The 13,859-nt window shown below is 40.3% G+C and overlaps 1 protein-coding gene across 1 annotated transcript; it reads right to left on the bottom strand.

Annotated features, from left to right (window-relative positions):
* Positions 1 to 485: 485 nt before the first annotated feature.
* Positions 486 to 12,942, bottom strand: gaa2 (alpha glucosidase 2). The gene is made up of 21 exons (XM_051384342.1): positions 12,767 to 12,942; positions 11,572 to 11,695; positions 10,353 to 10,910; positions 9,376 to 9,521; positions 9,044 to 9,209; positions 8,221 to 8,317; positions 7,537 to 7,656; positions 6,617 to 6,735; positions 6,399 to 6,530; positions 6,198 to 6,308; positions 5,956 to 6,069; positions 5,763 to 5,847; positions 5,556 to 5,673; positions 5,296 to 5,429; positions 4,779 to 4,930; positions 4,554 to 4,702; positions 4,320 to 4,461; positions 4,094 to 4,192; positions 3,585 to 3,749; positions 2,655 to 2,801; positions 486 to 2,077 (listed from the first exon to the last, which is right to left on the bottom strand). The coding sequence occupies exons 2-21, from the start codon at positions 11,662 to 11,664 to the stop codon at positions 2,012 to 2,014; spliced, it is 2,913 nt and encodes a 970-aa protein (XP_051240302.1). The 5' UTR covers positions 11,665 to 11,695; positions 12,767 to 12,942; the 3' UTR covers positions 486 to 2,011.
* Between the last annotated feature and the right edge of the window lie 917 nt (positions 12,943 to 13,859).

Raw genomic sequence — 13,859 nt, 5'->3', positions numbered from 1 at the left:
AAAAACTTAGAATCCTTCAGCTGGAAAGACGACTGGAAGGATATTTGATGCATTTAAAAGAAAAATAAGGAAAATATTTGATATGAGTTTGTTAATTTGAGCCAACACACACAAGGATTTCAACCTTGTTAATGGCTCCAAGTGCAACTGTACTAAAATAGATAAAGGTAAATATTAACCAGCCCTATAGTCTACAAAGGCCGTAATTCACTCTAGCACAACAGATATTAAAAGATACAGATGGCTATATTTCAACATTATTATATTAATAATAAAGCTGTTAACCTCAATCTTGGTATGTGGCTTAATTAATTTGTTCTAGGATACCTGAAAACAGATAAGTGTGGAAAATCATCTTTTGGGGAAACAAAAGTATCTGCTGTGAGGAATAAGACCAACAATCTTCACAGCATTGAGAAAGTGTGTCCTCTAGTGGCAAATGTGCTTCAGCACCTCAGATCAAAATAGCATTTATTCAAATAAAATCTGTTCATCGCGAAGTTTAATGAAATTTCTGCCTTGAATTTGGGGTCAAGACATTTTGGAATCACCAAATTTCCATTGTCTGCCCCAAAGGATCATAAAATAACAAATAAATACAACTCCAGTAGTTTTCATATTGTTCATATAATTAAATTTAAGCAATTACACACACACACAAAAAAAAAAAAATCAACCACAAGAATTCATCATAAAATACTGCAAATATTTAGACACAATTTCAGTTACTTTAACACAAATGACAGTAAAATATACTCTGTACTGATGTCTTTACATGCTTAAAAATATTTTGGTGTTTTTGTGTAGTTTTTCTTTACAGCACACAAGCATCAACGGTTTCTTGAACAAATTATTCTAGTATTCTAAAGTTGCTTTAAAAAAGGTGAAAGCTTTTCACAGTTAGTGATCTGTGAGAAAGACTATAAATTCAAATCAGATTTTCACAGCATTAAGGTCAAATTTAAGCAGAATGAACTTTCTGCCATCAGAAGTCTGAGAAGATTCACAGCAGGATGTTTGCAGAACACTTATGGCTGGTCTAGTATACTGTAGTTATGCAGTTAATGCAGTAATCCTCGTGCATAGCAGTACTATGATCTTCAGTGCTTACAATATAAAGCTGGACAATGAATTATCTGGAACAAACCCAGAGACTCAAAAACAACACAAACAGGAATCATAAGGCACCTGTATCTACCTTTACAATACTGCAGTACACTAATTAGTGCAAAAATAGGCTGTAAAAAGCATTCAAGCACAATATTTTACATCTCTTTCACTTATTGCACGTCATCTTTCTGCTGATGAGAATTTAAAAAAACACAGATATGATTTATGACCTAAAAATAAAACTTAAAAAAAAAGAAAAGGTACCGAGGCCAAGCCAAAATTTTAGTTTTTAGTCAGTGACAGTTCAGCTATAAGTTATTAGAACATTAAATATTCCACACAGATATTTAAAGCATTGTCCAGACAACTGTAGGTCAGTGATTGCGTATTGTTTCAGATGCTTTCATGTGTTTCTGTACACAAAAAAAGCTTTAGTCCCCCCTTTTTTTAACGTCGCACTATAAATATTAACACAAACTTGACCTCACTCACTCCAGAGTACCTATGCTTTGTCTTTTCCATTTAGCGTATATTTGTTTCGTCTCAGCACATTAGACATGAAACGAAACAATAACCATGAGGTTAAAGTGCTGATGCTTTAATATGAGGGATTTTGCAACCACATCAGGGGAACAGTTTGGAATCGCAGCCCCTTTTATATGCAGAGTCCTTTGGGATAAAAAGGTCCAAGAGTGCTAAACCAATACGAATGTGAACTACTTTAAAGTGGAAAATTCACACTTTAACCTCAGTTATTGTTCCCTCCTACATCCAGTGTGCTGGAGAACAGAGCCTAAACACAAAGGAGCATCACTGTCCTGCAACTGTGTGCCAGCTTGTGGCTCTAATATCCAACAAAACCAACCAAACCAATAAAACCAAACGCGTAAAACCATCTCAATCAGTACATCCAGCTGATGGTGAAGTTCTGACTGAGGTTGAGACCAAGATCTGCAACTGTTAAAATCTGCAAAGAGAGGCAAGAAAACATTTCAGCACAAAGCATTTCTTCATTCTGATAAACTCCATAAAACACTTGAAAACTTTACAACTACACAACTCATGTACTGCAGAGGAAGTACCAAGAGGCTCTGTAATACCTTTAAGTTACACTGGACCTGCTTTTAACTTGCAAAAATAATACATTTTATGAAATTCGCCTACTGTAATGAGGTGGACTTTGTATTGAAACTGCAATCACACAACATACTTACCCAAAACTGTACTTGAGTACAATTTTCAGGTACTTGTATTTAACTTTTTTCCATTTTATACATTTTATATATATTTTTTATACTTTTTCATACTATACGTTACTAGTTTCTTTACAGATTGTAAATAAGATTTTATTTCATATATATAAAAAAAACATATGGTCAGGTTATAAAACTTGTTAGATTTAACTACCAAAAAGATATATAATTAAAATGATCTCCCCATCAGCCGACTACAACATTTAATTACTGCTTACATGTTAACGTGGGGGAAAATAAAAATCCTACGCCATCAACATTAACAATAGTACCCCTGGCCCCTGACCTCACCTGGTTGATATTGTAGGTGAACCCTGCATCTTGGGAGTTCACCAGCACTCTGCTTGGCTTCTGCTTCACACCGTAGAAAGAGGCAGTCTCCACGGTGATGTATGTGGCCTCCACGTTGCTATGGAGAACCTCTGATGTCATCACGTTCTACAAAATAAGCAGACGGTTTGAATTAATGTTGCTTAAAAACTAGACATTAAAACTGCACTACTCAATATTTTTACATTAAAATGAGGCAGTTGTCAGTGGTTTTACATCCCAAGACTGTTTTGGTACACTCTCACAGCTGATAAACCCACCGTGCAATAACTGCCAGACAAAGATAGTGACCAGCAGGTGAACATAGTGGAGAAATTAACTGTTAAAAGAGCCAGATATTTCCTTCAGGAGCTGGTTGAGACCAAAAACAGAACTAGAAGCAGAGTAAATATTGGATCCGGTGGCCAGAAACATTACTCTGAATTAATAATTAACTAATGCATTCATGTCTGCTGGATGGGTAAATAGTCCAGTTTGCTCACACCGCGTGTCTGCCGGATATAAACATAAATGCTATCACATTTGCTGCCAATCCTAATTATTTAATACTGCTTTAAATTATTGCTCTGTCTTATGTCACTTCTCTTACAGGGGACAGAGAGAATGACGAAATTATTTGCAGTGTGGCAAAAAAATCAGTTTGAAAGATTTTCAGTTATTTCAACATCAACAGCCAATGTCAGAACGGGAATTGCCTCTTGAGTAGAAGAGGTAATTCTCACTTTTTTACTTCATCTACACGCATAACCTTAAACCGAATCACAAGTTCAGACACAATTTTAAGCAGGTTTTTTCTGAAATGTGGGTAATCAGACAAAGCAGGCCAGAAGGCAGATACCGAGGGTGGATGTTTTCTTTGCTTTTAAGGCAAAACTAGTTGAGTGTGAGCACCTGAGCCACATTGAAGATGATGTAGGAGTACTGATTGGTCTCGTAGCTGTCGATGCTCTCTCCGTCGTCCCAGTACAGATCTCCACTTGCTGAACCATCATCAGAGAGAGCTGAGACCAGATGGAGAGGCTGACCGCTGCTTACCCACAGGGTCAAGTTGGGCACCTGCACACACATACACAGAGACAAAGAGAAACATATATGAGATTGGAAACTGCTGTCTGTAGGTTGTGCACATGTCCACGATTATTTCAGCTGAGACAAATTATCCCAAAAAACATCAAGGATGTCAACATTGTTTTTTAGGCTTAGGTTAAAAGGGCCAGTTCACCCAAATCATAACATGTTTTTGTGGTACAGTAGTGATAAAAATGTCGTTTGACAAACTCAATAAATGGCATTTTAAATGTTTGTGATGGGGGAAAAAAAACGTACTGACAAAGATAAGATAACGTCAGATGAGATAAGAACAACAACAGTGTTAATTGAACAAAGAAACCTGTGTTTACCTGCGTTGGTGTAACAGAGCCCTCACGCAAATGCAGGTTGATCTTATCTAGAGGTGCATGGAGTGGAAGTTCTTCGCCCTTACTGTGCACAGAGACGCCCTGGGAGGTAGAGGAGCACATGTGGCCAGATTGTTAGTACAGTATGCTGTTTACACCATGTTGTTCCAGACTCACACAACACTGTATACTCTGTGTTCTATGTTGATAGTGAGAGTGCGGGCCTTACCGTGTAGTAGTCATACCACAGGCCCTCTGGGAAGTAACCTTCCACATAGTCGACTCCAGGATCCAGCACCGGTGTCACCAATAAACTCTTCCCCCACAGAAACTGTTTGTCAATCCCATAAGTTCTCACATCTTTTGGGAACCTTTTGAGTTAATACAGGATGCATAAAGTAAGGTAAAGCCCCTCGCAGTCCAGCCAAAATAACAACTAGATCAAGAGAACAGCTTTACTTACTCAAACATCAACGGCCGTGCAACAGTGTGTCCGTGTACATGTGCATGATAGAAGAGAGTGTAGAGGACAGGGAAGAGAGAATAACGCAGCAGCAGAGCTTGCTTCATGGCTGTACGAGCCAGAGGGCTGAAAGCTGTCGGGTCTTGAGGCTGTAAAATAAACAAATCAGTGTATTTACTCATTGTGGTTTATGGTGACGTTGGAGCAGTGGTGGTGAGATCTTACCTTCATGTCGATGGCGTTGTGGTTGCGTGTGAAGGGATAGAAAGCTCCCAGCTGTGTCCAACGGACACAGAGCTCCTCCTGTGGCTCCTCACTGAAGCCACAGATATCTGCTCCCACCAACGGGATGCCAAGAAGGTTAAAGGTCAACATACCTGAAGGAGACAAAAGAGAGGTGGGAGGACAAGCAGAGAATCTGAGACAGGGAACCATTATTTAACTAGTAAACTGAAAAACTCATACACATTTTTAAGAAATCAGCTTGGGTGTTACTGATCCTCCTCATTTTACTGAAGTTGACAGAATAATTACAGCAGTGTGTTCAATAAATGTGTAGCTGCCACTGCACAACCCTCAAATTAGCTTGTATTAGTTATACAACAACATAAATCTGTCAAAAAACCTCTCAATAGGTTACATTTTCTTGAACAACATGGCAATAAAATCACTTGAAAGCTGCAATAATTTAGTTTGGCCGTTGGCTGTATACTGAGTAATACATGCGTCTACGTGATCTAACCTGCTATAGATGTGTACAGGTCTTTCCACTGGCTCCTGTTGTCTCCCAGCCAGTGACCAGAGTACATCCCCTGACTGGGGAAGGTGGAGCGAGAGATGACAAAAGGTCTCTTTGCTATGATCCGCTTCAGAGCGCTGGACAAGAGGACATGGAGCAAGAAAAGACAAGTCTTTCAATGTTCAGCATTTTATCTTTGTTGTGCGTCTATACGTGTCTGTGTGTGTGTGTGTGTGTGTGTGTGTGTGTGTGTAGGTCTTTACCTTGCAGACGCCTTAGCTTCCATTAGTCCATAGAGGCTGTGCATATTATAGTGTATAGACTGCTTTTGCTGTGCAGTGGCACACACAGTTTTGGCTCTCAGCAGACCTCCTAGTACACCTAAAAAGGAAAAAGACCCAACATTACATTCTGATAATCACATGTACTCTGTGATGGTGAATTTTGTAGTTGAGATCCACATCTCCCACCTGGTGTGTAAGGAGGATTTTCAAGACTGTTTGATGGGCAGCCATTGGTAGACCCATCCAAGAAATTTGACGGCTCATTCATGTCCTAAAAGAATGAATGAGACAAAGGTCAGGGATATCATGAAATTAAGGGAGCCACAATAATAATCCTTACAGTGAGTTCTTCACCAGTATCACCCATTTCCATACTTACAATCCATAATCCGTCAAATGGCACCTTCTCATGGAACCTCCGAAGGTTTTCATACCACCACTCATGTGTCGCATTGTCAGAGAAATCAGGATATGCTGTCAGACCAGGCCACACCTGGAGGAAGAGATGAGACTTTTAAATCCAACACACCCTGAATGTTTTCCTTTTGACCGCAGAGGAGAGAGTAGTTATTGTGTCTTAATCTCATTTGTGAAACATCAGCACAGGGTTTAGTGTCTCACCTTCCCAATGAGTGTTTTTCCTTCAGCGTCTTTAATAAAAACGTCTCTCCTCAGCCCTTCATCGTATGGCCAGTATGAGCCCTCAGGCTGGGTGCTGCTGATACCTGGGTCCTGCAGGTTGAGACACAACTGTCACACAACACAGTACGCCCTGAATGACAGACACAACACACACGAAAGCAAATACAAACTCCTGTGTACCAGGATCATGACATAGCGCTGGTCATGAGCGTGCAGGTCCTTGACCAGATCAGGCAGCGTGGCAAATTGTGTTGAGTCAAAAGTGAAGTCCAAAAATCGGTCCATGTAGTCGATATCATTCCACTGGACGTCCTGGGAACAAATCGACACACATATAATTATTTCACAAAAGAAACCAACAGGTCATAGTAACAGACATAGTCCTGAGGAAACTGTACCTGGGGTATCTTATAATTCCTCATGCTCTTGACAATCTCCCAGGTAGAATCGCTAGTGTTGTAGCCCCAGCGACAGAGATGGTAGCCTAAAGCCCAGTAGATAGGCATCGCTGGGTAACCTGTGAAAACATGGAGGGATGAGGACAGAGAGAGAGAGAGAGAGAGAGAGGCGTGTGAATAAGGCAGGAGTATGTTACAAATGCAGGAACTGACAGAAGCTGAAACAAACTCTGGGGTTAATGGTCAGGTTTATTTTCCGTACATAACTCATATTCATTCAGCTTTGTTTCACTCCATGTTTCCCCCCTGCAGTGACTCTGTGCCCCACAGTCTGAGAACAACTGGGTTAATAGTAATGAATACATTGGAGCCATATACCAAAAATACCACGACAAACAACCCAAACAACAATGGTTTATAGTGTTTCTTCTTCTTCTTTTCTCAGTTTCTGTGGCTCAAACCTGATATTATATTTTATCCAGAAACAGGCTGTACAGAGATTTTTCACAGAGATTTCACAAATCTTTTTCTGATCATGCACTGACAATCAATATATTTCACTTTTGTCGTTTTGTAGTGTTGTGGTTATGTGTGGTGGTCAAAGATTTCTGCTTAAAGTAAAGCAGGAGGAAGGCCAAATTCAGAGAGTTACGTTCTCACACTTGAAGCACCAGTGTGTAGGATTTAGTGACATTGGATCAAGCGTCTTGCAGATCACAACTCCCTCGCTTCACCCTCTCGTTCCAAGCGTGAAGGAGAAGCTATTGTGGCCGCAAAACGTGCTTAAAAACGCAGTCAGTGACATGTGGAACTGCCTCTTTTAGATAGTAACACTTGGGATACAATAGTTGTATTTCCTGTAAAACAGTCATGCAGCTACTGAACACAACATCCCCACATCCCAGCAAACTCCTACTGACCTATGACTTCCACATACTGTTCGATCACTGAACTGGGATCAGGACCAAGGAAAACGTAAAAGTCAAGGATTCCACCGATAGTACGCCAGGTGAGTGCTGGGGCGGGCTGGAGGATCACATCTGATGAAACAGAAAAACTACTGATTAAACATTTGCTATTTATAAGAAAATCCTTCTGAAATACAATTAGGACAACTGAGAGATCTATTTAAATACATGGCCTATGATAATAAAATGTATGGTACAGCATTTCCTGCTTGTGGAGCAACAAAGCAACAACAAAGACCTGCATTACAACATTAAAAGCTAATATTTTCAACCTTTCTTATGACGATGGGAAAGGGAAACCAATTAAATTAAACTTGGACTTAGATTGTAAACCTATCCAACTTTTCAGTTAGCAGTCAGTCTCTTTGTTAGGAAATACAACATGACTCGAGGTCACCTCTTTATACAACACTGGACACAAGTTGACATTCACTGACACTGCAGTCACACTGCTGTGACAACACAGACATAATGATAACTGTTATTTAGGACTTCTGCTTTTATCAAATTGCTTAATATAGTCATCTGTACAGTTTCAACACTGTAAAAGATCAGCTACTTTTCCACCAATTCTAACACCAATGTGTATTATTGCACAAGTTGATGTTGAAGTATCGGGGCGACTAGCAGACTGACCCATTGCATTGCTGTTCAGCAGGAAGAAGCCGTGGGCGTTCCCTCCGTCCTCCATTGCCAGGTAAAACGGATGGGCTCCATATAGGTTTGTCTGTTCCTACATTGTAGAGAGGATATTAGAATTCATCTAATCTTATTTGGACTGAGGTGAACTGCATATTCAATGAAGGAGCAAAATCATGAATGTTATTTATTTTGGCCTTTTTCACAGAAGACATTTTGACACAGTAGGAAAGCAGACGTGTAAATAATATTAATGATGGCTCAGTTCCATTCACACAGCCAGCCTCTGTACGGAGCTCTGTGTGGAAGCGGAGGCAGAGTAGACCAGTTACAATACGACCTCTCAAGTTTAGCTTGTACAGTAGGGTCACCCCAAACACTTAAGAGGTCTAACAACTCACTGTCCATCCACTTACTACCTCCATTACAGCTGTTTTCCATGCCTGTATTTACTGAATGATTCCCGCCAGCACGGAATTGTGACGAATGCCGATCTAGAGTGGCGTAAAATTTGGAGCATGGTCACTTTTGGTCCCATAAAGTTATTCCATGGAGCCAGCGTGCACAATACCAGAAATGCAGCTGTTATTGATGTTATTTAATTTTACAGTTTTTATGTAAAAATATATGCAATAAGGTCTATTTTACATGCTAGCGCACTGTTATGACTAACTGGGGCACTTGAACAGAACTGAGCTATCGTTAATGTCATTAGTTAACAACTAAAAGTCAAATGTCTGCTGTTAGTCACTGATACTAATATTTGTGTCTGTGGCCAAAATGTAACACAGAACAATGACAAAAACAAGCACTTCCATACCGTAGGAGGCACATCTCTGGCCCACATGGTGAGTGTGTTCCAGTGGACATCATGCAGGAAGGTGGAGCGGTGCTCGCCCAGGCCGTAAATGAACTGGCTCTGCAGAGAGGTGGACAACTGGAGAAACTGATCCGCATAGAAGAGAGGAGCCACTGTGGTGTTCAGACTGACAGGAAACCGTTGAAAAGGGAACACAGAATATCATTAATTATTGCATTACAACAACTGTATGTGCCTGAAGAGAGTTTCTTGTACGTAATATTTGTCCAATTGTTAACACTAACCCTTTATTTACCTAACCAAATGAAGCCTATTCAAGTCATTTGACTTACAGCACTGCTCCTGTAGAGCTCCTCTTCACAATCAGACCAAATGGCTGCTTCGAAAGCTCTACGATGTAGTATGGACTTTCTGCCTTTTTGGTGGTTGTGGGAACAGAGATTGGAACCTCAAACCTTGAATTAGAAGGGTCGGTAATCTAGATTGAGAAATTTGAGAGAAATAGTTTATAATTAAATAACAGACCAGATCATTTACAGCGGTATGTAATAAAAACCAATCAACTGACTTATAAAAAGGTTATGATATTATCTTTGCACCCTTCTGGTTTCATCTAAAGACTGGCACGGTGGATCTTATTGAAACCTTTGTTCACATGGCTACAGCTTATAATGTGAATCTGTTGCATGCTCGCATGTATAATGGTTTGATGAGATTCCACTTTACCCTTGTTTTCATGAACTCTAACTCTAATTAAACAACAACTCAGTGTGCAACAATGTAGGTCTGTGCTTGTTTTTTTAACTGGTAATAGTATTGGTGAGTCTTTACGGTCAATTACACAGTGGAATTATTTACAGCAGGGAACATTTTGTTGCTTTCCATGAAAAATATGATACTGCATGTAACCAGTAAAAGCCCTACAAAGACCCATAGTAAACACTGACAGCTGTTTTCACTTATTCCGGCTAATTAGACCTCTGTTCTGGACTGTGTGGGTGTATAACAACCATGCTGGAAAGGCTTTTTTCACGAGAGACATTTTGACATGTCACACAAAGAAAAGCACAGGTGTCAATATACACTTAATGAGATGGGCTTCAGTTTCAGGGTCCTGGTTCATGCTGGCCCTGTTTGGCCGACTGGTACGCTTGAATAAAAGGGAGCCATAGTTGATGTTATTAGTAACACCTGTGCTTTCCCTACTATAAAGAAGTCAAAAGAAGTTGTTGTGAAAAAGGCCGTGGAAGCATGCTGTGTGACTTATTAAATATAAATTAATACTCAAGCGAGTACCCAACTCACTCACCCTGACACGTAGGCGCGTGTCGGTCTCGTGGCGTATCTCCACCTCTAGAGTGAGGATATCTGCTGGATAGTAGGTCTTCACGTCCCTTACGAGCGTACCTTTCTGTCCCAGGGACGTGTCGTTTATCGACACAAGGGAGTAGGAAGGGAAATCCAGAGGATAGAAACACCATGGGATGCCGTTTCTCCCCGACGGCCGGGTGGCTGATGAGAAGGGAGCGGATGCGGGGATAAAGCAACAGTTCCTTGCCTCACACAACTCTCGAGTCACAACCACCCCTCTTTCAGGGTAGCAATCAAACCTCCATGCCTCAGGGATTAAACTGCAAGACTGCTGGCGGAAGGCAGCTGCAGTGTCGTTTACTACTGGTGTTTGTGCAGAGGCCGGTGGCAGAGGTTTATGTGGCTGCTGGTTGGACGGCCTGTGCAGCCAGAATATAGTCCCCAGTAGCCAGCCTCCACAGAGGAGCAGCAGCAGGCAGCCAATCACCAGGAGGCCTGAGGTGACGGAGCATGATGGCCTCCGTGGAAGCAAAGAGGCTTCCTCTGGCTCCGGCACCTTAAAACAAAACATGGAAATCAGACAAGCAACAAACTGAGAAAAAGCAATCTGCAAACCAGATGTCTCACATGACTACATTTCCTTTCTAGTATGAGGAACAAAACCATCAAAATTACAGCTTTTTTATTTAACCAGAAAAGCCTCTATGAGAGCAAGAATCTCTTTTTCAAGGCTGTTATACTGTATGTTACAGAATAAGAAACATAGAAAACAACACAAACAAATCCTTGAACAATCTAAAGTGGCAAAGCCACCTAAGAGCTGCCCTAAAGCATAAAATAAATTGACAAGTCTGCAACTAACCATTGTTTTTATTATCACAGGTTGACATCTTATTTTGTCCAACCAAGAGCCCAAAACTAAGCCAAAGAAAAGCAACAAATCCTCATAACTAAGAAGCTTATTGACCAATGGATTATTTATTTCAGCTCTTTAGAAGATTGAACTAATACGGTCAAAACACAAAAATAATGATACTAACATCTAGACTCTAAAATATACCACCAGACTGGAAGCCTGGAGAAAGACCATGAAGTCGCTGCAGCAATGATTTAAATTCCCATAAAGAGACCAATCCTTAACACTGTCTGCAGAAGGTCTGAGGCAGAGAAAGCAGTATAAAGTTTATTTATTATTATAGATAAACATAAGAACTCACTGGAACTTCTTCATGAACAGGCCGAGGCTCTTCTGACAAAGCTGCATTGGAAAACTGAACATCTTCAGGGTTCAGCCGCTTGTATGACACCATCCTGATAGCGTGTGCTTGTTAAAGTGAGTGACTGGACACACGAGAGAAAGAGAGACAGAGGCAGCAGGACAAAGTTCAGTACAATGACAGATATCATTTCCTGAGGTCTGGAGTTGGAGAAGTGTGCAAAAGTGAAGTGAAAATTAGTTTTTTCTGATTTGACAGTTGATTTGAACGGTTTCATTTTAACGCCGTAGCACAAGAAAGGTCCAACAGAAAGCAGAAAATGTGTATAATACAGAATAAATTGGCACTATAAAGAAGATTTTTTTTAGGATCATTTGTTTAAGCGCACACACACACACACACACACACACACACACACAACACTTAACATGCAAGGACACCTTAAGCTACCATAGATGTGCAATTACACTGTCAATAATCAACAGACCCATTTCATAACAGCCATTTTGACATGAAATAGTAGGTAAACACAGGTGTTACCAATGATACCAACTAAGTTTCTGTTCCATTTACTGCAGCTGAGCCTTTTGTGTGCAATGCTACTATTTAATGTCAAAATGGCTGCTGAGAACAACGGTCCATTCAGGTATATTCACTGATAATAACTAATAGGATATCAGAACAACGCTGCACCTTTCTCCTCCATCCTGAGGTCACATATCGTGTTTAAAGCAGGTATACTTATGAATGAAACACAGTCCTGACTCTGTGGATGTCTCAAACACAACCACTGAAACGATCTCACGTTATATTCACGTTATATTCACGTTATAATCACGTTATAATCACGTTATAATCACGTGAACGTACACAGGGAGGCTGCTGATGTTAGCTGTTGCACATTTTGTCCCAAGCACCGACTGAAGCTAACTTTAGCCAGCATTAGCCCCGCATATAACATCATGTGAATGTCAAAGTTCACCAAGGAGACGGTTGCCTCTTTAGTTAACTGACTGCAGCTGTGGGGACTGACCGACAAACACCCGGGGGGTAATCACATTAATGAGACAACAACAACAACAACCCGGTCGCCGTGAGACTCTGAGTGCTGCGTTAACGTTATTAGCCTTAGCCGACTTTAACGTCACTGTAACTTCAGCTAACGTTAGCCGACAAGAGCGTTAGCATTTCTTACCTCGGTGGGCTTTGAGTCTTTTGAGAGACACACAAAAAAAAAACATACAGCACACAGATCAACTTTTCCTTTAAATAAATATTACGTTAGCTAACGTTGAGTAATTCGTGACGCTAATAATCTCAACCGTCCGCACGGCGTGCGTCTGTTTATCTTCATGTCGCATTCAGTGTAGCTCGTAATCCCGAAAACTTCCGGATTAATTGTCCGACAACAACCGCTTGTGTCGGATTTTCGATCTGTTAACTAAACTCATAATGTCATGTTATGTGCTTATGTAAACGACGACATGCTATATATAATATATTAATGTTTAATTAGAATATTAATTTATGATTGGTCATGGGGTCTTTTTTTTTAAATCGAAGTGTGTTTGTGTGTTTCCTTGCCACGGTGCTGCCTTCAGGAGCAGCTTTGGATTTTGTACAACCTTTTAAATGAAAAGTCTACCTGTTAATAAATCTAATATAAGTAGATAGGTGCGCTGAGGCAATGCGGCGTACAGGTTTTTAACAATAAAGATAATATCTGGATAATATCAGAGTGAGCTGGTTTAAATAACAGTTCTTCAGATAGAAATTAGAACACATAACCAGCAGTATATACTAGTAGGATATTAGCTGTATAAAATATAAAGCTGTCACTTCTTTTTATCTTGTGGGAACATTTAGTAGAGGAAAGAGTAAACGATTGAGTGAGCAGCTCAAATTGCTCTACGGTTCAAGAAATTCAATTATTATTGCTTGGTAAACGTTGTTCTATATATTTTTTGCAAAAGATAACATCTACCGTCGCCTGTTCCCACAATATGTTTGGTTGTCCTTTCCCACACACCCTCCAGCAGGTTTGGGCAATCATACTGAAAGTCAGATGGGGGTAAAAAAAAAGAAATATGCAGCCAGAGACAAGGGAATTAATTTCACAGATGACATCTTCTCTGAAACTACCTCCACTCGAGCAGAAAAAAAACCATTTGCCTTATTCAAAACATTCACGCATGACCTAGCAACTCTCAGGCAGATTTGAATTTGGAATATTGTTGCTGTATAAATGCTAACACCCTCTTGATTTTTAAGTATTTGTTCAGAGATCT

This window comes from Dicentrarchus labrax, unplaced genomic scaffold, assembly GCF_905237075.1.
Source record: "Dicentrarchus labrax unplaced genomic scaffold, dlabrax2021, whole genome shotgun sequence".
In the NCBI taxonomy this organism is placed as follows: Eukaryota; Metazoa; Chordata; class Actinopteri; family Moronidae; genus Dicentrarchus; species Dicentrarchus labrax.
Note: the sequence above shows the minus strand (reverse complement) of the source record. Positions and strands in the feature narration are given on the sequence as shown.